The sequence below is a fragment of the Etheostoma spectabile genome, chromosome 1, assembly GCF_008692095.1.
Source record: "Etheostoma spectabile isolate EspeVRDwgs_2016 chromosome 1, UIUC_Espe_1.0, whole genome shotgun sequence".
In the NCBI taxonomy this organism is placed as follows: Eukaryota; Metazoa; Chordata; class Actinopteri; order Perciformes; family Percidae; genus Etheostoma; species Etheostoma spectabile.
The window spans coordinates 24891064-24917527 of record NC_045733.1 but is presented as its reverse complement, the minus strand read 5'-3'; the positions used below and the strand labels follow the sequence as shown (position 1 = coordinate 24917527).

At 41.0% G+C, this 26464-nt stretch overlaps 1 protein-coding gene across 5 annotated transcripts in view; it reads left to right on the top strand.

Annotated features, from left to right (window-relative positions):
- shf (Src homology 2 domain containing F) overlaps window positions 1-26464 on the top strand; it is a 100170-nt gene that overhangs the window by 67643 nt on the left and 6063 nt on the right. Inside the window, exons 3-7 of one of the 5 annotated variants that reach the window (XM_032525550.1) lie at window positions 5079-5297; window positions 6197-6295; window positions 15203-15349; window positions 22778-22952; window positions 23134-23253. In XM_032525550.1, coding sequence (XP_032381441.1) covers window positions 5079-5297; window positions 6197-6295; window positions 15203-15349; window positions 22778-22952; window positions 23134-23253 — 760 coding nt within the window. The remainder of the gene's footprint in view (window positions 1-5078; window positions 5298-6196; window positions 6296-15202; window positions 15350-22777; window positions 22953-23133; window positions 23254-26464) is intronic. The other 4 variants (XM_032527136.1, XM_032526312.1, XM_032527907.1 and 1 more) reach the window with 4 other exon arrangements.

The following is a 26464-nucleotide window of genomic DNA, read 5'->3' as shown; positions in this document are numbered from 1 at the left end:
CTCACATGCTAATTTATTCCTTTTGTCTTTGCTGCTTTTGTTCCTTGAATCACTATGAGACATGACATAGAAATCAAAATTAGCGTGAGATGTGAGCACAAAGAAGACAGGGTTGTTTTGTCTTTGCTTATCGTAACTATTCTCCCAGAGGCCTTTGGGGATCAGTCTGCGGCGAGAGCCTCTTCTCAGCTCCACTCAATAAGCAGAATGACACTCAACAGCAGGCTGCCACGGGTCAAGGAGCAAACACCTCGACTTGTCAGCCAGCTCTCTGACTGACACACAATACCTGTGGGTGGCCCCTGATATAGCTTAAATCTCTGACTGCCGCCGTGAGATCGACCCTGTTCGATCTTCACAGACCTGGGCAATCAAACAGAATGAAATCAAAGTTACTGTAAAGTCTCACTGCTACATAGGAGCCCTGCGGCAGCAGCATTGTTAGTCATTCCCTTAAGCCTTTTTAAACATGTGTCATGTAACAAGCCTGGCTGGGCCAAAATGACTAAAAATACATCTTAGCATTAGCATTAATAAGCAGGTCAGCACAAAGGCCTAAGTTTAGTGATCAAAGTGTTTGAATCAGAAAGCGTCTGCTACGTCATTTGTCTGTTAAAACGTTGAACAGTGCACAGGATTTTGTTACAATATATACTCAGTTACCCATTTCCCCCTCGGGGATTTTGTCATACTCTTCTACTGGAGGCACTTCGTAGATATCCATCTTTTCAATAACCAGGCTCTCTGACGGGACAATAGCTGCACAGGTTCAGGTCTTCTGAACCTGTGCAGCTACTGTCAGGAAGAGCAAATCCTTGAAGCCCGGGTATTTTCTGTCCGTAGTTTTCCTGGGGTGTAAAGTCAATTGCATTTAATCCTTCACTAGTGCACAAGAGATCCCCTCAATCAAATCCAGATATTCACTGTGCCTCTGCAAGAGCTTTGCAGCAGCACTTCTCTCTAGCTCAGTAGGAGTGGGTGGGGGGCAGTCAACCAGGTAGGCAGATAAATGTTTTTTTTTTCTTTTCGTTTACATATTTCAAGCTTAAGCTTTGCAATAAAAGCACGTTCATGCATTTGTTTGCTACTTTTTTTGCAAATGCAATCAACTTAACTGGTTTGGAATAATAGAAAGGGAGGATGAGTAAGACAGGAGTGGTCTGGACAATTCTGGCTAGATGGCTTGGTCAGTCCTTTATGTGCAGCAGGATGCGACTGCCAAGTTGGTTGCTGTTAATGTTTTTTGATTTAATCCAGTGCTCTCTGCCTGTCCATGCACTGCCATGATAATATGCCCAGAGGGCTCTTTTTGTAAGTGGAACAGGAGCCCCCCTGGATCTATTGCAAGGAACATATTCCTCTCTCTTTCATAGGATTATTTTCTCTAGTTCACAAACCAAAGAAAAGGACAGTAACAAAGACTGGATCTGTCACTTGTTTCAAATCTTTTTTTAGTGGCACTAAGCAGATGGTTGTGGTCAGCGCTGCTGCTGCTGCTGGTGCTGCTGCTGCTGCTACATGACTGTTGAAATCCTGTGGAGTGTGGCACACTTTCTAGATGTATAATTGTTTCTTAAAATACTTGTAAGCACTAAAGATTTGGAGCGCATTCTTTCAAGCTGCAGAAATGGTCTTGAAATAGCTCCAGTTCTTCACCTTATAAAATACTGCAAGCTTTTTTGGAGGGGGTGAATGTAGGGGTTGTAAAGGCCAAGTAGGCAAGGGGCAAAAAGCATTAGAGAGGAAGTGCAGCATCTGGACAGGAACTGTGACATCCGGGGAGGGGGACGTACATTATCAAGGGAGGGTGTGGTGGCTGACCTCTGACCCTTAACAGAGGGTAGAGGTCAGGACAGAAGATAGAGTGCAGCTGTGTTGCAACATGCAACCCCACTGTCATGCCAATCACTGTAATTTGCCTTGACAGATGTGTCCCCACCCAGCTTACCAAGCATGCCTTAACAGGAGCTGACAGAGAGAAAGAAAAGAGAAAATGGTGGTAGGAAACAAGGAAGAAAGGATGGGAGTTTGGAAGGAAAGAAATTAAAAAAGACAGTGGGAAGAAGGTCAACTGCACACATAAGGCCTCATTCCTGGGAGCGAGCAGAGTCTCAATTTACTTCAGCAGTTTATCGAAGGCAATGTGCCTCCAATGAAAGGGTTCTTCCCACAAGATTTACTCACCACCCCACCATTAATACCCTCCTCTCATCACACTCTCATTTTACCTCCTCTGGCAGACTCCCTTTGCTTATTTCACTCTCTTCCAGAGCTATGTGTTCTTCTGCAGGGGAGGTAGGACCTAATCATGCCGGGATCTCGTAATACCAAGTCTTTTAACTGCTAGATCAAAGAGTGTGAGTTTGCCTAATGCAGGATTACGCTGAGATACAGGACCTGGCAGCCTCACCCCACTCCACTCCTCTGCTCCCACCACCACCAGCATGTAGCTCTATTAGGCTCAACGCATTGCTCATTTTTCCGCAAGAGCTCCCTTGGGCTAAGAGGCAATTATGCAGTAGTATGGCATAATATTTCATTCTCTTCACATTGCATTACTCTATGGAGGTGCTGGCCACTAACAGCTTCATGTGGCCCAAATGGAAGGGTGCAGGCTGCTTACAACTTCATATGAGTAGAGGGAGATTGGAGAGAGGAGGTGGAGGAGGAAGAGGCGGAGGTAAAGAGAGGAGAGTTTTCAAGGACACAATGCTTCATTAGGAGTAAGGTCTGTGTTACCTACTTGCATGGAGAATTAAAAAATAATTGCATGCATTCTATTTTAGGTCAGGTGATGTTAAAAACGAAAGCATTAATATATTCACTGGAATTCATGATTCTCAACATACGTGCAAATGTATATGGAGAAAGTCGTATTCGGTCACCAGTTTGATATATGTTAAAATGTGATCTTCACAGCCTTTTGAAATATTTGTGATAAGCTTGGCCGCAGTATGAGATTAAATATCTCCTATTACGACCAGGCATCCTTTGAGGCAATGTCTGTCTTATGCATGAATATACCATATGTATGAAGTAGAAAGTGTGGACACTTCAAAAATCCAACTACAGACAAGCCAGAGATGTGGAAATGTTCCAGGAAGTGTTTACTGGTGCCTGTACTGAAGAGCCTTTCTGCATTGTGTGAAATGTGCACAGTGTAATGCCATTATGCCCTCATTTGTTCTTGCCAGAACAACTGTGATAGATAAAATCCCCACCACATTGAGAGACTAGTAGCTTTTTGGTCCAGCGTTTTCTTTTCTGGCACTGTGAGTTTTTCCTTGCAGTCCATCTTTGGTTGAGTGGCACACGCCGCAAAAAAGCTGCTTTCGAGAGATTGTACTTCAAGCTTTTGAGTAGATATTCTCTCCTATCTCCATCTCAGGTATGAAAAGTAATATGCAAATTGTCTATCTTGTTGGTAGTTAGTCAGTTGGTTTATCTGTCAGCTCACACAACACTTCAGTCCAGAGCATGACATGTTGGCAACAATTGCACAGATTGCGTGGAGTAAGGCCCTTTTTTCACCCTCTGGGCAAACGTTTTTAGCTAAGGCTCTCAGAAAGGAAAAGTCACCAGTATATTGTTTGGTTTTCCTAACACTTTAGTAATTTGGGTTGTAGTGAACATTGTAACCGTTGGAGACTGCTAATGGTTTTTTATTGTTTCAGAGAAAAACAACATTGATTTTAATAAATCTCATCAAGCCTAATGATACTTAGTGTTCACTTTTAATGTTTTTCGCAATGTATCGTAGTTCAGTAGCCAGGATATTAACACTGAGTTAATAGGAAATCTGGGGATATAGTGCTATAACAAAATAAGGTAGTGTATTATGATTGAGAAAATTATAATATTACTAACGAAACAGCTATTGGTTGAAGAGACAACAAATGTCGAGTGCAGTGTTTATGGTTTTTTTTAGGGGGGACATAGACGGAACGAGGTGAGCAAGGAAATTGATGCTTTCTCTTCACCTCTGTTCTGACAGAGGAGGCACGTGCAGCCCGGGGCAATGCTTTTCATAACCATTGTGTGATTTTGCTGTACTCAAGGAGGTTACACTGTGTGCTTTTGCAGGTGCTCAGCCCCCAGGCCCCCTTCTTTTCCCCTTATTTCAACACTCTCTTCTGCTTCTCCATTCTATCATCAGTTCAGCAACAGCAAACTGTCACCATCATTCACTACATGTATGAAGCCCCTTAAATACCACTCGCACATCCTATCAACATGAAGATTTTTTTTGTCCTGACCATCGCTGGTTAAGGATTTACACTTGAGATATACTGTAAAATGAAGATAAGAGATGACCAGCACCCATGCATGTAACTAAGTCAAGCCTGTCAACCTGTCCACTCAGCACCTTTATCATCTGTAACCTTCTTTTGACATCATAAGTCTTGCAATGTCTCGCTAACTTTTATCAGTGTGCGTTTAGACTATAGTTTGACTGTGATACATCCAGCTTCCTATTAAGAAGCAAACATGAGCTCCCCAGTCCCATGGACTTTTATGTTGAGGCAACCTTTGGCCGTTTGTGGACAGTTGGTTTCCTCAGCACCAGAACTTACTGATATGCAGTACTGTCATTAAGCAATTACAATTTTTTTTAACCTTGTGTCTCCTTTTTGCCCATTGTCAGATTACTCCATCATGCCCAGACATCGTTCATTACCAGCCATAACAACTGACAGGGTTGCTGGGCTTTCAGCTGCTTCCTCATTTTAAGATAGAGCAAAGTAAATAAACTCTCTAACCTGATAGGCAACGCTATTAGTGCACTTTAGCCTCGAAACTGTCATTGGCTGTGAATTCAGCCATATAACCATATGAATGCTATTTTGTCCCCCAGTCAAATCAGTTGAAATATCACCACACATTCATCATATGCTATACAAGAAATGTGCCAGGCTTTACAAAAATATGTTGCTTTAGTGTTTTGTAAGTGCATCTACTGTCATAAATTCTCATTTCTCATATGCTGACGGCGTTTTGGCCCCGGAGAACCGTTTACAACTATAAAGTTTTATTACAGAAACCCAGCATTAACGACCAGTCTTTCTCCTTGTTTGTAGAAATACGATCTGGTGGGCGAGGACCTAAGGAAGGACCGGGGAAGCAGCTGCCCCTGTACGACACGCCATATGAGCCAGCCGAGAACGGCGGAGACTCTGACCCTGAGCGCTCGCGCTGCCCCAGGGAGAGCCGGCTGCCCCAGGATGACGAGCGACCCCCTGAGGAGTATGACCAGCCCTGGGAGTGGAAGAAAGAGAGGATTTCCAAAGCCTTTGCAGGTATGATACACAAATAACCACCAACATTATATGTGACACAAGGAGAAGTAGCTACAAAAAACAAAAACAAATCAGTATCATTCTACTTTATAGATTAAACAAATTTTTGTGGAAAAAAAAAACAACCTCCATAGTTAGCTGTTTCTTGTCATTTTAGGGGTACATTTGTTCTTGAAATAGGCAGAGAAACAAGATCTGTTCATCCTAGTCCAACAACATTTTAACACTTAAAATTTCTTGCAAATTCCTTCAGCTCTTTTTGTTACATAGCGTTAGTTCTGATGTCAAAACCTTAGACTGTGAATTCCATTATGTAAACTTACCCAATTTAGAGATGATTGCATTTCTGTAAGGGTTGTCTAATTTATGTAAATTTCAAGCTTTTAACACAATAAACTCTAAAACTGTTTCTCTTCTGCTTTACTAAGCCAGGTGTCTGCTTTTCAAGCTCTAACAAATCTGATTTTGGCTTCTGTCAGGTTGTGATGGTTCTGCTGCTTCTGCTTTAAACTCTCTGCTAACGCTACTTTCTTTCCTTCTCTGTTAAATCACCTGCTTAGTTGACTTTCAGGTGTCCAGTCTACTGTTTGCAGTTTTGATCCCACTGCTGCCTGTTTAAGCTAAGGTGATACCTATGCTGCTCAGGGAGGCATGATTGGTTGTGCAGGTGCATGTAGGTGCAGGTAGTTGCTGTGGTTTGAGAGCTTCAGCATGGCTAACACAGCCATAACATCAAACAGGGCTGTTCCTGGAAAGAATACGGCTTTGGAATATAAAAAAGTGCACCCCAAATTTATGCCAAGCCTTTTAACTGATGTAATAAAGGAAATCCGCAACCCATGACTCTACTTTTCATCGCCCCTTTTCTGTTTATATTTTTCTTTTTTATCCTTGAACAGCTCTGCTTTGTTATGACTGCATTAGCTACGAGGGTTCTGTAAGTGGCACTGGATCAGGGCCCCACGGAGGAAAGGACGGCACCTCTAAATCCCTCACAGGTACCATTGGAGACGGGGCTGGGGAGTGTCTCTTTTCTGTCTGTATATTCATCTTAGACTTTGATGCCTGAACCTTTTTAGGTTGCACTGAATATTGCTGTTTGAGATTCATTTCTTAAATCCTTAGCACACAGTTTAAAAATGTCCTTAAGAATTGGTGTCATAAGCATGTTTTGCTGGTTATTAGCAAGCGTAAGTTTGGTTTACACTGCAAAAATGGCCATGTGAGCCATACAAATCAAATCTAGCAGTATGTTGAGAAAAGGTCACCCACTTAAAATGCAAATCATCTTGATTAGAATGACATCATCAGTATGCTACTTGTGTGATTGCCTAGTGCTTGAAGTGGACCAAAGAAAATCAACTTTTCAGTGCACACATGAGTGTAACAAGTGCAGTGACACTTCTTGGTGCTCAGAGGTAGGAGTAATGGGGTGATGGGGGTATGGGGCTGAGGTGAGTAAATCTATGTTGACTCTAAGGGTGCTGGGATAATTAACACTGCAGTTTGAAAAGCACTAAAATACTAATTTTACTTCTATGGGGATGTTCTGCACACAAACCTGAGTCATGCCTAAGTCAGCGCTAGGTATTCTGCATAAGGTAAATAAACCTTTTCTTCTTTAGCTGAATGAAAGACGCCATTATAATATGCAGGCTCATTGTAGAATACAGTTGGGAAAATAATTTGCAAAGTTTGTGATTAGTTTTTTACGCCTGGAAGAACGATTGAGCTTTATAGAATTGTAAATGTAATTTCACAGAGCAACACGCAATATAAAAATAATGGACATTTTCTTCATTATAATTTCAACATATTTTACTCTCTTTTTCATACTTTTCTTTGTATTCCCATGTAGTCCTCTATTGTATTTTTCTTTTAATGTTCCTTCTGTTTGCTTTGGGAACAGTGAATTGCATTTATGGCATTTCAATAAAGCAAAACTGATTTGAAGTGGGGGATGCGAGAGAGATTAATCCCCAATGAAGTTTTGCTGTTGATGAGTAGGTAATGATGGACTCACTCTGGACTAGGTGAGAGATGATTTGGGACATTTATTTCGAGGTGGTTTGAAGATTTAAATGATTTCTACAACTGTTATTTTTCTGTGACAGAATGATTGACAATGAAATGGCATTCACAAAGTTAGAAGAAAACACCTAAAGCCTAAAATAATAAAAGACAGATTACAGGTCAGGTGTGCCATAGTGAGAGCAGCAGGAGTAGTAGAGTGATGAGAGAGAGAGATATGGTGCAGAACTGGATTTCAATGTGGTACGTAATATGTTTAAGTATGTGTAAAGACTCTTATGTGGTATTCCATGGTATATAGCGTATTAATCTCATTTGAGGAAGAAGAAAGAGAGGCTTGAGAGAGTATTTAATGCATACCTTAAGGTTGTACTATTCTACCGTTGCTCCGTACTTAAGAAAGTATGACTACTCTAAACTCATCTTTGCCTTGTTTTGAAGACTCAGTAATATAATCAATCACTATTTATTATTTACTTTATGTGGCTTCATTTCCATTTCCTGTCTACTTCTGTGTATTCTATGGACTGAGGTCTTTATAAGAGTCACACCGTTCTGCCTCTGCCTGTGATTAGTTAAATAAGGGATGCTGCATTCTTAATCACTTTCCTCCTCTCCCTCATTATTTTTCTGTCAAGCAGCACTCAGAAGAGTTTGTGTAGGGCACTATTTACCAACACATTCTTCTTTCAACTCCCCCTTTTACAAATAGCATCCCTCTTTTGAAGATGATTAATTTAATTTCCATGGGATGTCAAAGTCTTGGCTGGGAATTGGAGAGACAAGTCTTTAAGTTGTCTTTCAAAGATGAAAGCTGCAGTCTAAAAAGTCCTTTGATTTATTGCATGTCTTTATTCTGTGTTGTGTTTTATTCAGGCAGAAGTAATTCCCCACTATTTGGAAGACAGAAAAGGGAAGAATGATGAGAAAGACAGCTTTGGGACAAGCCTTGTCAACACAGGCTTGTTTCTCTTGCAGGTGTCAGTGTAGACAGGCCTTGAAACCAGACATCAAGGGGCTTAGAGAAAGTTTCCCACCTTTCAAGGCTTGAGCGTTTGTGCTTGCACACAAGGCTCTGATCTTTGCACCCGGCTTACCTCCAATGGCAAATTATATACTGCTTGAGTATTTAAGTCAACTCATGAGCCAGTGCTTTAGGACTGTGACAATGCCACTTCACCAGTCGTCTCTGTTTCATCCCTCCTGGCACTATCTTAAGGGTCAGCTTCCAGCCTACTGTCAGATTTTGCCAGGTTACCCATGTCTTATCCTGGAGTTCCCCATATCAAACATCTATATGGACCATAGGGTGCTATCTAGCAAGCGGAACAGCTGTTTCACTAAAGTTGATGAATTTTGATTGAATTGTTTGAATGCCTTACAAACTTTAAATCTTTGGGATCACATTTCTCACAGTGGCAGTACTGAACTGTCTTATCCATACTCAAGGCAGGGTTACTATGAAACTTTAGACTAAAGTCATGAGGTCACAGGCTTTACTGTAAGTTTGTTCTTGGGACATCTGGTCATGTTTGCTTAAGTAGTTGTGTAATGCAGGTTAGATGGGATTCCATGGTTGATTAAGGGTTTTATACTTTACTTTCTTTAGTCAAACCTGTAACTAATTATTTTTGCTCTGAAACCAGGGCCATGTGGGTTTGGTGGTAACAGCATTCTCAGAGGTGCATTTCCTGAACTTTTTGTTGTTGGAGCTTTTCTTTTGGTCATTATAGAGTTAAGTATTTTGAAAAAAGCTTGACATGAGGGTAATTTTTAAGCTACACACCAAGGGAGCAAATTCAAAACAAATCAACACAATGTACGAATATGTAAAATTGAACTGAATTGAAACAAAATGAATTTAAAACATTTCATATTATTTCAACCTGGGTGTAATTTTCATACTCAGCTGATCAAAAAATACATTAACATATGACATAAGCCATCTATTTATGATGGATATTAACACTGTCCTTCTGAGCTATCATTGTGTTGATGCTGGCATGTCCCCAGATGTCAGAAATTACGTTTATAACAATGTTTTTAGGTCACTATTTCAAGCCTGATTCAAGCACTTATGTGGGCAGACAGCCTGTTTTAATGTCAGCCTAACCATAGCTCCGTGTGCTGTTTGGTTTCTAGAGAGCAAATTTCCTCCGTTTTGTTTCTATAGTTGCTAAAGCACTTCATGGCAGCGCAATATCAATGACTAATGATACTGCTCACCGTTTGGATTTCAGGGGCACTTTTTGGCGCTAATCAAAACCTTCACAGTTTATATTCCTACAATTATGTGGGAAATGAAAGTGTCTGCAAACAAAGTATTAACAGATAATAAAAAAAGATGCACAGCCAAGCCGTGGAGTGTTTGCACTCAAAAAGGGTGGGGGAATTAAATAAGTACCAAGTGCTGCCTATGCCCTCCACCATGGTATACCATGGTAATGCTATCTGCATAAAAGACTATTTGTCTTCATTAATGATAGGGCAGGGAGAGTTAATGCTCCCTGCTACAGCCCTTTTTCCTTGGCTGTCCCTATCGCTGCCTGCATGCTCGCTCGCCTCTTCACAACATTTGGTCTGGTGTTATTATTCACCATTTGGCTATCTCCTGACAGGTATGCAATGGAATGTAAATTCCCTGCCTTGTTAGAGCGTTTGGCAGCTGTGTACTTGCGGTTTGGTTAATCACTCATCCTTGCTGTCCCCCCGGCCCTCTCCCCCCTCACCCACACTCTCTATACTGAACCCTCACTCGCCACAGCCTCTTTCCTACCTCCTGCTTGGCTGCTGAGTAGGTGATGGATGAAGCTTGAGGTGAAGAGTGAGGAGACACATTAGAATTTGACCATATAAAGAAGCCTGCATGTGAGGGCAAGAGAAAGTGTGCTCGCATGTACATTAGTGTAAGTCCGTATGCTTTGACTCTGCATATGGCGCACTCACTCACACACCCAGACATGGACACGCCGTCCTCGGAAATCTGAGCTTTGTCACAGCAGGAGTGGGATCAAGAGCTATTGTCACTTAATCTCCTTGCCCTCTGTTACCTGCTACTAACTCCATTCACTTGGCTCCCGGCCAGCAGGGTACCATGCATTTAACACAGGAGATAAGAGAAAGCGCTGTCGCTTGCTCCCTCAGGTCTTGGGGAGCTTTATGGTTTTTTAATGAATCTTCATGGGCTTAACAACCCAGAAACCCGAGGCTTAAGTCTAATGTCCTAAAATAAATAATTGATTCAGTTACAGTCCTGTGCTGGTTATTTGCACCTGGGTTAAATCCAGCTGTTTTGTGGGTGCCATGGCTCTGTTTCTCTCTGCTAGGCTGATCCGGTTTCCCCCACGCTGTCCGTCACTCCTCAGCTCTGTCTCGTCGCCCTGGCCTGCAGCAACACCCTGCTGATAACCTTACTGACAGCCCTCTTCCATGAGCCTCACATGTGTCCTTCTCTCTTTTCACTGAGCGCTGTCACAGGTCTTATCTTTACTCACACACATTGGCCACACACAACAGCACTGTAAACCCAGCACTTCTCCAGCAAGCTTCCCTGGAAGCCCCTGCTGGCCGACCGTCACTAACGCATCTCTTCCCTCTCTCTCCTGATAAAAGAGTAGGGAAAAGGCCTTGCCACTTTCATTTTTAATGCAAACACGCAGTCTTTCAAAACTGATCTGTGCTTTGAAAGAGAGCCAGACCATATAATGTGACGGATACAGTATGCAGAGAATTACGAGGTGGCATTTTAGTTCCCCCGGAGCATTACACAGTTGTTATCTGTAATGATTTGGGTGCCGATGGAACAAACGCGTCTTCAGAAGAGGCTGGTTTTGTTTTCCAAGCTCTTGTGCTCATAATGTGAAGCATAAACATTGCAATCTTCCAGCTTGTTTTGAATATGCATGCAATTAGCCAACCAAATTAAGCAGAACTAAATTAAATGGCATTGGTGGAAACAAGCATAGCTGGTGATTTATAGTGCTGCACTGTTTACAGTGATGAAGTGCCATGGGCTAATAAAAAACCCGGGTAAACAAATACCTGCTGTTAAAAATAGGGTCTGCTCCTGGAAGAACAAAGGGAAGGTAAACACAGATACCCTCGGCCATTGTTGAAGTATGCTCTGGTTATTTTGATGAACTGTAGTCAACATACAGGTTGTGAAACAAATAATTAATCAGCTGCAGCGTTTACAGCACTTAAGCTTACAGACTGGTGCTCAACCTGTCGGTGGTCAGTCCACATGACATCCTGCCAACATCCCGCATTTTCAAAGCAAACAGGACATGCAATGGACGACACCCACTGTTTATAGATGTCCCAATTCACAGTCCCAACATGGCCACTATATGCAGTTAACTTGAGTGACGTGTCCTTTGTCGATTTTAAATCGATAAAAGCTTCTGTTCCTATGTCAACAGTAGGTGTGTATGTATATGGATTAAGGATTATGTAAATGAGAGGTGACATATTGATCCAAATGCAGTCAGATGAGATGACAACAATTTAATCCTTAAATATATTTACGTATTCCCTCAGAAATAGTCCTCATACATTTGACTCTGTCATGTCTGTGTCTTTTCATTCAAAAAAATTATAAACAAACACTGCTGCCAATGATTACAATAATAAAAGCCTAATTGTATTTAATATTTGGACAGCAACCTTTTGTGTTCTGCTACACAGGCTTTGCTTGAAGTGCTTTACAATGAACAAACTTACCAACTTAAAAAATAACCAAAGGAAAGCCACATGACTTAAACATACTATTGAATGTAACTTACATTTTCTACCTGATATTTACCTCCAGTCTCTAACACTTATCCTGTTCACACATGTACCATCCACAGAGTTGATAATCAGTCAAAATGTACATCAGCTAATATAGATTCAAACAAGTTTATTTGGTGAGCCTTTAGGGTTGATGTGTAAATCAGCTCTAATGTGCTGCTGTTGTTATCTTACGCCAGCAACACACTAGCCGTGGAAGCACCGTGAAGTGCTGCAAGGCGAAGCAGCATTTTGTGGACTGTGGGTCCCTGGCGTTAGTCCTCAGGTGTAAAGATTCACTCATCCATGCCGTAACCTGGCAAATAGAGTCAGTGATTATTCAAGGCCTTGGGACTCGCAGTAATAATTTAAATGTGTTAAAAAATTAGGGAGATTCCAGTCACCCAGAGTATATGAAAACACCTGGCTCTTGAATCAGCCTGCCTTAATTTTAACAGTGCTAAATGCTATTATTCAGCTGTGCATCCAAGCAAATCTGAGCCACACTCGCCCAAATCGTCTCACAGTGAGACTGCAGTGTGGAGGCTGCCTTCTGCTCCCCAAACAATTACACGCTAATCTGCAATGTGAAATGAGTATTAGGCTTTTAATCTCATAGGAAGAGAGTCCCCTACTTCACCCCAAAGTAGTGGAAGTTATATTATCTTACAGAGTTTCTGACCTTCTGTCTCCATTCGCCACCCTCCAGCCCCACCTGTCCCATCTCTCTCATAAGGGTAGACAGCAAGCAGCACCTTCTTCCAGGCACCTTTCTCTAGAATAGCCCCCTGACACTCCGGGCCCAGCTATTTAATTGGTTGTCGGATTGAATATTCTCCAGTTTCCCCCTTCATCTAGCCTGCAGATATTGCTTCTCATTAGCATGTCCTGCACCTCCACTGCTGCAATCCATTGCAGGGTGGGATACAAACAAGTCCATAAGATTATGCTCATCCTCCCACTGAAAACAAGGCTGTATACTGGCCAATACAACACAGTGACATGCTAATGATTTTTAAGACAGCTGCATTCTTTTCCTCTTAGCTGAAATAGCACTAAGTCAACTCTCTTTAAAAAGGTGTTACTCTGAATCAGAATGTGCCTCTCTCTCTGACAAAATAATTGCTGTCATTACAAGTGGTACAACTCAGTGTTAAATACTATCTTACTAGCAATCTTGAGCCTTTAATTAAAAGTTATTAACCTTTTCTACTGTGGTTAATTATTCTAGAGCAAATGTTATTATAAGCAATGCAATGATGACCAAAACTACAGGTTGTGGAGAAAACCCAGGTTGTGGAGACAACTTATTGATGTGTCCTAAAGTGATATTGTATTAAATATCTGTTGGCTGATTGACTTTACTGCCAATCTGTTGCTTCTCTCCTAAAGTTTAATCCCACATCCTCCTAAGTCAAACAAGGCTGCCATCGGCCTTACATGACTGATGTGCAATATAGCTGTCACATTGATGAAATCAGAGCACTGTGATAAACAGAAGTTTAGGCTATACCACTGAAGGTTTGCCAGTGTTATCCCATGTTATCGTTTCAATCTTTATCATCAGCAGGCAATGTAATTTGATAAAGAATGTGAATTTTTGGCCTTCACTTCTTTTAAGTAAAATTGTAAATCGGGCTTAAGCCCACCTCAACACTTCATTTGGAATTGTATTGTGAGCTTTAACATCTTTTTCTATTTTGTTCTTGTATTTGTATGTACTTTTGTTTCTGTTGGTTTTTGCTTCATTTATTTCTGGGATAGTTAATTATTTGTTCTTTCCGCTCCTTTACAAAACGTATAAGAACTTCCACTGTTGAAGCTTTTTAATTCATGTTTATGGGCATTGTCTACTACAAGTAGCAAACCTGGATTATTGAAATCACACTCACTAATGTTATTTCCTTGTACTTACTTTCTTATACTGTAGTAGCATCTCCAGTACCATGGACAGTGACATTAAAATGTTCTTAATAGAGTTGCCTCACTAGAAGATCTGTTAAAAGATTAATGTAAAAAAGAGTTATAGAATTAGACATAACACTTTTGACTTTCAGCGTTTTGAATACTGCTGGACTTTCTTTAATAGCCTTGGTTTCTAATGCTAGCTTTTTCAAAGATTATGAAAAAGTCCTCTCTCCATCCCATTTATTAAGTATCCTCAGTAATTTAACAAGTGGCCTTTGCTCAGTGTCGTATATGCTTTTGCAAGGGCGCTCAATTTACCCTCGTAATACCCTGGCTGAACATAAGGCATACATTATTGAAGGGGCAAGGCCTGGGGAGTGTCCACTGTCAGGATATTGTCTACATTGTTGTTTGTCTTAATATAGAGGCCTAAGGTCTTTTTTTCTCAAAACTCAGCATTATGTGTAACAGCAGAGTGTATGCTGATGTACTGAATCCGCGACTATCTGTACCTGATCTCAAGGCAGCTTTGTATTTTATAGTCTACACTTTCAAGGTGCAGCATTATATTATTTGGGCCTGTCTCTTAAATAACATCTGTCATACTTGTAAAAGTAAGGATTGAGAACTTTTCATTGACATGTTTTTTACTATATCTGCTGAGACTTAAATTAGTCACTCTTTTTTCCAGTCTGGGGTGTGCGGATTGTTAAACATGAGAGCCAATGAAGAGGGAAGAGAAGCCAGAGGGCCCAACTATTCAGGTCGGGTTGGGGTTTAATAGCCTTTTATAGAATTTGAATCTGTTATGCAATTTAGTCATTGGGTCCTCCCAAATCCCTTATTGAAGTTGAGATTTAACATTTGTAAGTAACCTTTGACCATTAGCCCATAGTTAGAAATCCAGGTGTTTTAACCAACCTGGAACCAAATTCAAAATGGCATCCGCTATCAGAACCCAACCCTACTTACTGGTGAACTAACTTTGCTTCTTTTTCAGTCCTGCTACTGCTGATTCCTGGCTTCTTCTCTTATCTATTTTTCACTTACCCCTTCTTCATTTTCTCTGTTTTCCTTCCTGTTTCCTGTCATTACTTTCCTTTCCTCACTTACTTTGTCCTTGTCCATTTATGCTTCTTGTTGCTGTCCTCTCCTTCCCTCCATGTCTCCTCTGGTGACTTGGGTGACACTTGCAGTAGAGATTAAAGTGATCAAGGACCTACCTTGGCCCCCCCCTGTCGGGCAGCTCAACACAAGCACTCCCCTGGTGGAGGAGCTGGAGTCTCCCTCCCAGACAGCTCAGCCCTCGCCAGGACAGACGAGCTGTGACCAGCACCACCATGGTGGGTGTTGGTGTTCCCATCAGTCATCCCCTCCCCACCCCTTTCTATTTGTCAGTCCATTAATCCATCATCCTTTCCATCCATCCACTCCTATATATATATATATATATATATATATATATATATATATATATATATATATATACACACAAACACACACAGTACAGGCCAAATGTTTGGTTACACCTTCTCATTCAATGCTTTTCCTTTATTTTCATGACTATTTACATTGTAGATTCTGACTGAAGGCATCAAAACTATGAATGAACACATATGGAATTATGTACTTAACAACAAAGTGTGAAATAACTCTTAAATTCTCTTAAATTAATTCTAACAGTTGTCCAATAGGGCTGTCAGCCGTGTATCAACCTGACTTCTGCACAACACAACTGACGGTACCAACTCCATTAATAAGACAAGAAAGTCCACTAATTAACCCTGACAAGGCCCACCAGTGAAAACCATTTCAGATGACTACCTCAGGAAGCTCATTGAGAGAACACCAAGGTTTTGCAGCACTATCAAAAAAGCAAAGGGTCGTTACTTTGAAGAAACTATAATATAAGACATATAAGTTTTCAGTTATTTCACACTTTTTTGTTAAGTACATAATTCCACATGTGTCTATTCATAGTTTTGATGCCTTCAGTGATAATCTACAATGTAAATAGTCATGAAAATAAAGAGAATGCATTTAATGAGAAGGTGTGTCCAAACATTTGGCCTGTACTATATATATATATGTATGTATAAATATGTATATATATATATATATATATATGTATGTATATGTATATATGTATACTGTGTACATATGTGTGTATACTGTGTGTATATATATATATATGTATACTGTGTACATATGTGTGTATACTGTGTATATATATATGTGTGTGTGTGTGTGTGTGTGTGTGTGTGTGTGTGTGTGTGTGTGTGTGTGTGTTAGAGTATATGTATGCATTCACTAAATAAATAGCATTTCAGATTGATATGTCACATATCTGTACCTTTACATTGACATTGTTGTTGGGGCCCTGACATTTTAAGGGGAAATTAAAAAAAAAAAAAACTTACTAATAATTGGTTTATAATGGTTTCCTATTTTAACTGGATTGCTTTGGATCATCCTTACAAAACAGCAGCAGTTCAGAAGCACAGTCTATGATTATGTGAAAGTGTCCCCTTTTATTTAACCTGTCAGAGATGACTTACTGAGAGAGCTCACACTTAGAAACCCTGTATAATATGAGTTTAGGTAGTAGCTCAGTAATGACTGCACTTTTCCATCTGGATTACATGTGGCGGAAAATCACTAATTCTTGTGCAGGTTTTAGGGCTGAAGGCTCATTAGTTTTAATTGTACTTAACCTTTTTTCTGCATGCGTAATTGCCATTTGCTGTGACCCCATTTCCTCTTGTCAACATACTCATAACTGTCCCAGATGTCCCTCTGGCCCGCTGTTCTCCACAGTTCTACATGAATTGACAAGTCAAACTAATTTGAGGCAGTTTCACTTCTTGACTTGAGTGTGTTCAACTCAGGTTTAGCCATATTTACCATTTTATCAAAACACAATGGACATTAGGTGATTTTTGAAGCCCTTCTACATACTCAAACTCTTGACTACTGCAATTACCAGAGGGGAAGAATGACAAGTAGCAGAATTAATGCCAGGAATGGGATTTCCCCTGGCAGAGTGGGAAGACTTAGAGTGAGACCATGTAAGAGGACACCGCTGCGTGCTATAGGCGAGGACAGGGCAAGGAGTTGATTTATATCCATAAATCCATGGGAAAGGTTCTGGTTCCCTCTGTGAAGTCAGTGGATTTAAGATTGGCGTCCAGCTGTAAAGTGATCCTCTCTCTGTCTGAGCCAGTATGGCCCCACTCTACATCGTTGGGGTCAAAGGCCACTGTGGCAGCCCGGGGGGGAGGGATGGCCTCCGGGACCCCTGTGAATACAGTTACCATACACTCTCTTGACCTCAGTGTACAGGCGGAACCACAGTAACACGATAGACACTAGTCATCCATTATACACAGGACTGTTTACATATCCAGATTGGCTCACCCAGGGTAAATAGCTAAGAGTCTGTATATGTACGTAAAGGCTATTGTGGCTTGCTCTAATATAGATCAAGAATAAACAATATCCATTACAGGTCACGGAAATCTGCCTTAACCGTCCAACCCTCATTATACTATAGGGGCGGCTGGGGCTCAGGGGGTTCAATCCCTGGCCCTTCAGTTCCATGTCAAAGTGTAAATGTGTGTGAGTGTCTATCTGATGAGCAGGTGGCACCTTGTACGGCAGCCTTGGCGACAGTGTGAATGGTTCCTGTACTATGTAAAAAGCGCTTTGAGTAGTCGTTAAGACTAAAAAAGAGCTATATAAGAACTGTCCACTTACATTGATCAAAATTTACATATAAATTGAGGGCACTTTTCTCTGAGTGTAATGAAGAGCTTTTCGCTTTTGTTTTTTGACATGCATTAATTATACTCACTAAAGCATTTATTGTACCTCCTTCCTCTAATCTTAAAAAAACAACAAAGTAATTTAAAGATTTCCAGATTTAAACTATCTTTGAAGGGTCATTCCTTTGACTTGAAATGGAAAAGAAGAAAGCCCATTCCTAGATGGCAGAATCCTCAGAGATTAACTTCTAGATTTAGCAGCAATGCGCTAAAAACATATCAAAAGCTGTCCAACAAATTATTAATTTAGTTCCTGATGCACATAATTGATAACAACATAAAAGTGAGTGATTTTGAAAGCTGCCAGTTACTGGGGTGTCATACCACGCTAAACACTATTTTCAGTGTGCAGTGCAATATAATGAGATGCAGACCTGTTAATCATTTCATACGTCCTGCTGGAAGACTTAATTTTCACTTCACAATACGGCGGCCAATGGTACATTTCACCCCTCAGACTAGTCATCCTTTTGATAGTAAAACCATTAGTAAATGAGAATTAATTAGCCAACTTAATAAGAGAAATTTGCTCAGGAATGTGTGCAGAAGAGATGAGTGTAGTCAGGTTGTTTAGAAGCCTCATGCACATTATTGTAACTACAACTTTGGTGTTTCTCTTACTTTATTGGTTTTGAATATTGTGGTCCTTGACAGTTTAGTTTTGTAGCATGTGATGCCACTATTGAGTCTCTCTCTCTCCATGATCTCATGGCATTCTTTTGTCTAGTGTATTGTGCTGTGCTGTTCTGAATTACATTGCAGTGTAATCATGGAAATGTCATTTTGACCTCTGTTTATCTGTGTCTGTGCCAATCAGTACCCTCTCTCACCCACTCTTCCTCCTCTAGGTTTTATAGAGCTCTCTAAAGGAAGCTATGTGTTTGAGGGGGGCAGGCCATTCAGTCATCACTCACCATCTGACTGACAGTTCAATCTGATACACAGATTCCATTTGCTGTGCTTTACAAGCAACAATACTGATAACACACACAGATGCCCCTGCACATTTGTATGTGTGTGTGTGTGTGTGTGTGTGTGTGTGTGTGTGTGTGTGTGTGTGTGTGTGTGTGTATCTCTCTCTGTGTCTGTACGTACGTGCGTATGTGCGTGTGTTCACCCTCTCATCTGTGTGCACAAGAGAATGAAAGGGGAATGGGCTTAGCTCTCTCCCAGTGATATTCAGCCTTGAAACATAATTTCAAAACAATTTAAAGCTGTAATGTTAGTGAGATGGCTAGCAATCAAAGCAGACATAGGTTCATAGCTTTCGTTTAGTTTGGAGGCTCTTTCTTTACGGTAATACTCTTTTTGTAGAACAATGCAGTCTGCCCATAGAACAGACTCAGCTCTGACGGGGAAGGTTGATGGGGTGAGCTCCTCTGAGAATAGCCACTCAACCCTTGCTTGGAGGTGGTGTGAAAAACTGGTTTAATCAAGGTCAAATAAAGCACTGATTGTGTTGAATTTGAGGAAGTAGGAAGTAGGAATAAGTGGGTGCGCTAGGAGAGTGGAGAAAATGTGAAAAGCTCAGGTCAGGCGGATGGCTGAGTGGGCTGAAACACTACCGGATAGGTTTTGCAGCCTCAAATGGGTAAATCACTGGTGGACTGAAAAAAAACATGTTATGTTCAAAGTACAAATTTTATCCAAATGGCATATTGACACATAATGTACAGAGATAAAGTTTAACAATTTTGATGCAGGATCAGACATAATCAGTGACTGAAAGATAGGATAGGATAGATGGGACCATCAGAAACAGTGGCTATAACAGATCAAAGCTGTTACTGCTCTTTCTCTCCTTTTTTCCTATTAGACGAGAAGACATTCCTCCTCAGTCCATTTCCCACCATCGTTTTCTGTCCTTGACAAACAAACACACACAGGAAAAGACCCAGAGACATAGAGAGACGCAAGTGTTTCAGATAGAAAGATCAAAAGAAAAGGTGAGGGGGAGAATAAGAGGACATATGCACATAGGAAGAGAGAAATTGAAAGCAAAGGAGGGAGAGAGAGGGAGAGAGCAATTGGCCGCATCTTCATCTTGTGATCTGTCAGCGTTGACAGGGATGAGCCGGGCAAACATGCATCTCCCTCATTCCCTTGGTCAGTTTCCATGGAAACGCTATTTCTCACCCTTACACGTATACTGTATGTTCATCCTTCTCGCACTGTATTCCCAGTCAGCATGTGTTTCAAATGGACTGAAAAAGTAGAGAACTAAGGGTGTCTGTCATGTGGACTTGCATGCAACACAGGAACATCATTTGTCTGCCGACGGTTCAAGCATCTTACCATGTGGAAGTTCAGCTACAGCTCATAGTCTTCCACAGGTCTGAGGTTAGAGCCACAGTTTACCCAGCCGTCATGCAGCATTACAATTTGGCTGTCATTTTAAGACTCGGCCATAGCCCCATAACAAACAAAGGTGCAGAGGCCAAGATAACAACGGTAGGCGGAGTCATTTGGAATAATCATTTCCATGAGTTTATGTTTAGGGAAATGTATCAGTGAGCTCAAGGCCATCAAGTTCAATCTGCAGCTGAGTGGAGATGAGGGGGAACCCCTGGTGGTCAGAGCTAAAACAGCAGCGCTCTGTCTCAATACCCTAACCTGTTGGCTCATATTCCATCACAGTCAGTGGTGGACGAAGTACTCAGAGCCGTTACTTAAGGTAAAATACAACAACAATTTAAAATTTAAAAATATTTGATTTCAACACAAAAAATGGCCCTTTGGGTTATATATTGCCATATATGACATTATTTATGCTGATTAACACTGACATTTTACTGTTGTAGCATGTGACATGGAGCTAGTTTTAACTGCAGTATTTAACGTACAATTAGGTTGTTTAATCCTGCGGTTCCAAACCTAGGGGCGGCACCCCTGTCAGAGGGTCAAAAGATAAATCTGTGGGGGTGTGAGATGAGTAATGGGGTAGGAAAGTTCTGCTTCACAAATTTGTAACCAGACACTGTTTTTTTAGTAAGCGGCCATAAGCCAAACAAACTTTGAACCACTGGGTTAATCTAACAATGTATTGCATTTTGTAAACTCATCATATGTGTTTATGTGAAATCTGTATCTGTAAAGTAACTGTTACTAACTGGTAACATAGCTGTTATGTTTTGTGGAATAAAAAGTACAATATTTCTCTTGGAAATGTTAGAGTTCTCAGTAAAAGTATTTATTTTTTAAATTTAATTGTTGTCATCACAAGATCTCGGGATGCAGCACTATTACACGTTTACTGTCTCAGTAGAAATCTCTTTGGTCCATTCATAATACCTCTAGACCACTTTTAATTTTAAGAATCTCCCGATGGCTGTTAGCACTAGGAATTCATTTCATTTAGAGTTTGTTGACAGTAGAGGAAACATGTCAACAACATGTCAAAAGGTTTGCTTAGGTTTACAGTGTGTCTACAAATTTATTGTTACATTTACAGTATGTACAGAAGCTCCTATATTTTCCTGTTTAGCCCCACTTTGAGGTGGCCACAAGCTTAATGAAATTTGTTGACATGATGTTGTCTCGTTTTGACAGTATCAATTGACTGATTGATACTGTCAGCCCTCCTGCCCAGTCTGGAACAGGAACACTTGGCGAGCTCACAAACTGTAAGTGGAAATAAAATCCTCTGACTGGAATACAGAGTCTAGACAGACCCACCTCCATCGACATGTTGTCAAGATCACAGTGCCTGTCTGTCTGTAAAGTACTTGCCATGTTCAGCCCAGGTAATTAAACACTAGACGCAATAATGGCCATTACCGTGAGCTGCAAAGAAAGACGCAACGATCAGAGGCACTGGCTGTGAACTTCATACTGCATTAACTCCTTCCTTGAAAGTCTCAGCTTTGATGTGTTGAGCCTAAGCCCTCTAAGCAGCCATCTTCAGCTAAAGCTGGTCATATACTTGTTGCTGTTATTGCTTAAGAGGCATACAGTGGCTCTACATGGGTCTTTCCAGAGCCAAGGGTGCTATAACATGAACTTTAGCGATGGATGACAGAGGGAAAATGGCTAAAACCAACATGTACACACACACTGAGATAACCACAGGGTGACTCCAACCTCCACCATCCAATGTTTCATTATTTTGGCCTCCATAACTCTCTGACAGAAGTGATAATTCACTTTCATTTGGCCTTGTGGAAATTAGTTTGCTTCTGTTCTCATGTTAGCTTTTGTGGATAAAGGTAAATATTTCCCTGTGTCCTGATTGGCTGTGAAGCTGCTCAGTGACCTCCACCAGTCGTGTCATGAGCACAAGTCACCTCCAGCCCCCACATACCATCAAACACTTCCCTGTGAAGTTGCCAAGACAGCTAATCATGTCCATGTTGACCGTGAGAGTTTTTGAAAAGCCAGTTTAATGTTTAACTTTTAGTACCTGTGAGAGGTTTTTGTGCACGGCGGTGCATATTTTTGTACATAACTTTTCCCAAGTGGGCTTATTTGCATGACTCTGCACATATGTTTGTGTGTGGTTAACTAATATACATGTTCACACATACTGTTATAAATGTGGGTGTATTTAGAGATTTGTGGTTGTTTGAGTTGTTTGGATGATGTAGCCATGTGTGTGTACTTTGTGTTACTGGGATTTGTGCATAGTGTGGAAGGCTTGATCTATGCCTCCTCCACTGTATCTACATGTCCTTCAGTTGGATGAGTTACACAAAGTGACGTGTGAGTGTGTGTGTGTGTGTAGACTTCTGTTCCCACACACACCTCATTGCTCTGTTCTAGTTTAGTAGATACATTTTAGCACTCTAGTTTTTCCAAGTGACCTTAACTTGAAGTCTAACTGAAGTAAACAGACAGGACTATTTTGTATCATTATCATAGCTGTGAAGGGTCTCACTGTTTTAAAAAGAAATACCCATTGTGGTCTTCTAGAATAAATTGTTTCAGCTATTGCATTTTCCTTTATTACAGTCCAGTTTGATGGCGTGGAGAAGTCTCGAATGTCACCTACCAAGGAGGGGAAAACCCGTCCGCTGCAGCGACACTCCAGTGGCTGTCTGGTCAACACCAAAATGACTTCAGTAGACCACTGCAGCTCCTCTCTCGGGGAGCGAATTGACCCCACCATGCCCCTGGAAAGCCAGTTGTGAGTCAGATCTTAGTGTTGCTTTGTTATGAGTGCATTTTATTTCAAATACACCACTTTGGCCCCTCATGAGCATATTTGACATTAGCTGTTTCGTTTCCTTTGTTCAGTTTTCAGCTCATTTTAACCCTTCCTTTGTTCCTCTTCTCTCTCATCACTATTTCCCTATTGTTCACTGTAGCTGGTACCATGGAGCAATCAGCCGAACAGATGCAGAGTCTCTGCTCCGGCTGTGTAAGGAGGCCAGCTACCTGGTGAGAAACAGCGAGACCTGCAAGAACGACTACTCCCTCTCCCTTAAGTAAGGACAACGCTTTCTTTTCCTAAATAACAAGCCACAAACAGTGTTATCAGATACACACATTCCGACTGTCTGTGTCAAAACACACACCAGAGACTCGTAGAGCCACTGAAGTGTACCAGCTACACATGCTTACCGATAGAGTACACACTGTGGACTAATCTAACATCTTGCTCACTAAGGTCCTTGTATACCTGTGCCCCAATAGTCTGCTGACTCTGCTTTTCCAATATGGTAATAATTTTCACCTTTCAGACCTCTATCTCCCACCTGCATCCTGCCCACCCCTTGTCCTCCACCTCCCCCCCCAGTAACCTCCCTGACAGGTCGGCTCCTTCATTTGCTGATGTGCCCACAACACAGTTCATGTTGCCCTTCATCAGCGCCCCCTGATCCCTTCCGCATCCAACACAGGGTTCAAACGAGCCCGTCTGATTGGTTTAGGCTTGTCTGACATTTGGTAGAGGTTGCTTTCGCTTAAAGGCCTGCGGTGAAGTCACATCATATTCTTTTGATGGCAATTTGGGCCATAGATGGGTTTTGTTTAATGTTTTTTACTGCCCGGTGCCTTTTACCAGGTGTCAGAATCATAACCAGAATGTGTAGCCCTCTGAAAACTTTGGTAATTTAGCTTGAGCAATCAGCTTTAAAAACCTAGTATCTTTGCTGACAAAAGGTCTATTCACATTTACCCTATATACAGTCCATTTTACATTTCAAGGCAGGCTCAACCACATGACATTTAGATAAATCTCCATAGCTCCAAGACAACCTCAGGTTAAATAATATGCTAAGAAACTTTGATTAGCCTTTGGTATTGGTCATCTTGCTGGAGGCTTATATGTCTTGGCAGGGAGACATAATGCATTTCCCTGCAGTAATCATCTTCATGCTAGTTTAGGTGACAATCTGTCTAATGTCCTGTTTCAGTTACTAATTATCTGCTTATGCTTGTGTGACTGCATGTCTTTTTCTGCTTTACTCAATAAAAAAAACTTAACTTACTAACTACAGAGCTACAGACCTGCTACACTGACATTCTGACATTTAAAAAGACCAAATGCATGTATGACTGGTTGAGTTCTATACACTGTATTTTTTTTTTCATCCCGAATCTAAATTTACTGATAAAGATTTTCAGGCCAATTGAATACCACACACACACACACACACACACACACACACACAAACACAAACACAAACCTCATATTTATACCGGAGATCCATATCTCCAATGTAGATAGAACAAAATGTGTTTTGCTATTCAGGGATGATGATAAGCAGTGATAATTCAGGCAGTGAATGTGAATAATACACTTCTAATAAACCAGTTCAATTTTGGAGCATGAACCTATAATTATATATTTTTTGTAAGGCTAGAGAGAATTTATCCATCCATATCTCTATTATGGTGCTTACTTAATGCTGGGGGCTTTAGATTGAATGGAAGTTTTTGGCGAGGAAGACCAGAAGGAACTGGCAAAGTACTGAAACCTATATGGTTAAATATTTTGTTCACATATTAAAGTCAAGCAGCCAAAACTAAGAGCAAGGTATTTTATCTAAAATAAAAGTTGTGTTTGATTTAGTGTGTGATGAAAAAAATGTTTTAAACTTGTGGTTCAGTAATGGCCTCACTAACATTCATATACAGTAGTTCTAATTCATATCCCACAGCTGACCCTCAAACCTTTCATGTCAGTGGCAACATGGGGAAAAATACAAATAGTCCTGGGCCATGAGCCTTCTAGTGAGATCGTAATGAGTTTTAAGCATTTTGTGTTGTACAGTTGATTAGTAGCAAGATGATTGTATCACTATTAAATTGGACTCAGCAGTAAGTATCATTTCTAATGGGAACAGTGATGCTGGGATGTAGACTGAATAATTGCTGCCAAGTTTTGTAGTGGAGATCCAAAGTACATCACAGAGGTGACTGTCATGTTGGACCTCAGTTTGTTCTTGGTCTGTGTCATAAGTGAAAACATTAGAAAGATTTTTTTTTTCTTTGTATTGGAGTGGTAAGATGTATTGTTGTAATAACGTAGCCCACTGTTCATAAATTAGTGCATTTGCTACCTAAATAGCTGGCAGGAAAGCACCTGCAGAAGGAGAAAGAGGGTAAAAATATTCACATAGAGAATGAATCTTGCAGCTTTTGCTTGTGGAAGTCAGCTCCTGGCTGTCACAGAATGTTAGATGTTTTGCCTTTGGCATCAATCAGATTAAGTCTAGAAAACAGCCAGCAGGCTGATTTGTGCGTATGACAGGTGCCACCACAGTGCAGGTAGAGGTTTCTCTGAGTTCAGCCTGCTCACACGAGCCCGTTCCCCTGCTGCTACTGAAAATGAGTAGAAACCCAAGGTGAGGATCCTCCATGTCTGAGGTTGCTGAAAAATGTATAAGGGCATGAGGTGGCACGTATGTGTAATGCATTATTGATAAAGACAGACGTCGCTAAGACCTCCAGCCTCAAGAGTCCTCTTGCCCGACGGAAAGCATTTTCAGTCTGTTTTGCCCTCCTAACCTCTTTCTTCTGTTCACCTGCCCCTCTCACCCTACTCCTCCACCCTTCCTTTTCCCTCTTTTTTCCCTCTGTGAGAAGGAACCCTTGAAGGTGTTTGAAACATATTAAACCCTTCACAAGTCTGTTAGAGCACAGTATCATCCTGCTTCTCACCTCGAGAGAGAGCTCTGCACAGCGTGTTTCCGCTGGCTCAGAAGAGAAATTGCTAGTGAAAGGAGAATATCTTATCCAACAGAACCTGTTTGATGCCACAACACAGACAAGGGGAAATTAAATAGCCAATTGAAAAAGCAACCAAAATGTCTTTGCAACTGCAGTTCAACTCCTCTTCCAAAGACACTTTATGGTTTGATGGTGTCTTTTTTATTTATTTTATTTAGACATCAGATATCCTTTATGTGGTGCAGACGAGACAAACGGCCTGTCTACAACCCAACACCAATTTTAATCTGACTTTGCTGCTTATTTTTACCAATCAAGCCACGTTTTTCAGAGTTCTATGGTCCATTAACCACATTGGATATAAATGGCAGATTTTGTTTCTTAAACTTTTTGGCCTGATTCACACCACTAACTACATCCTTTTTATTGTCAATTGTGTATTACTGAATGGTTTGGCTCATCCCAGGTAGACTCATTCAATTTGTCCGCATATGAAATAATAGGCAAACAGAATATCTGATG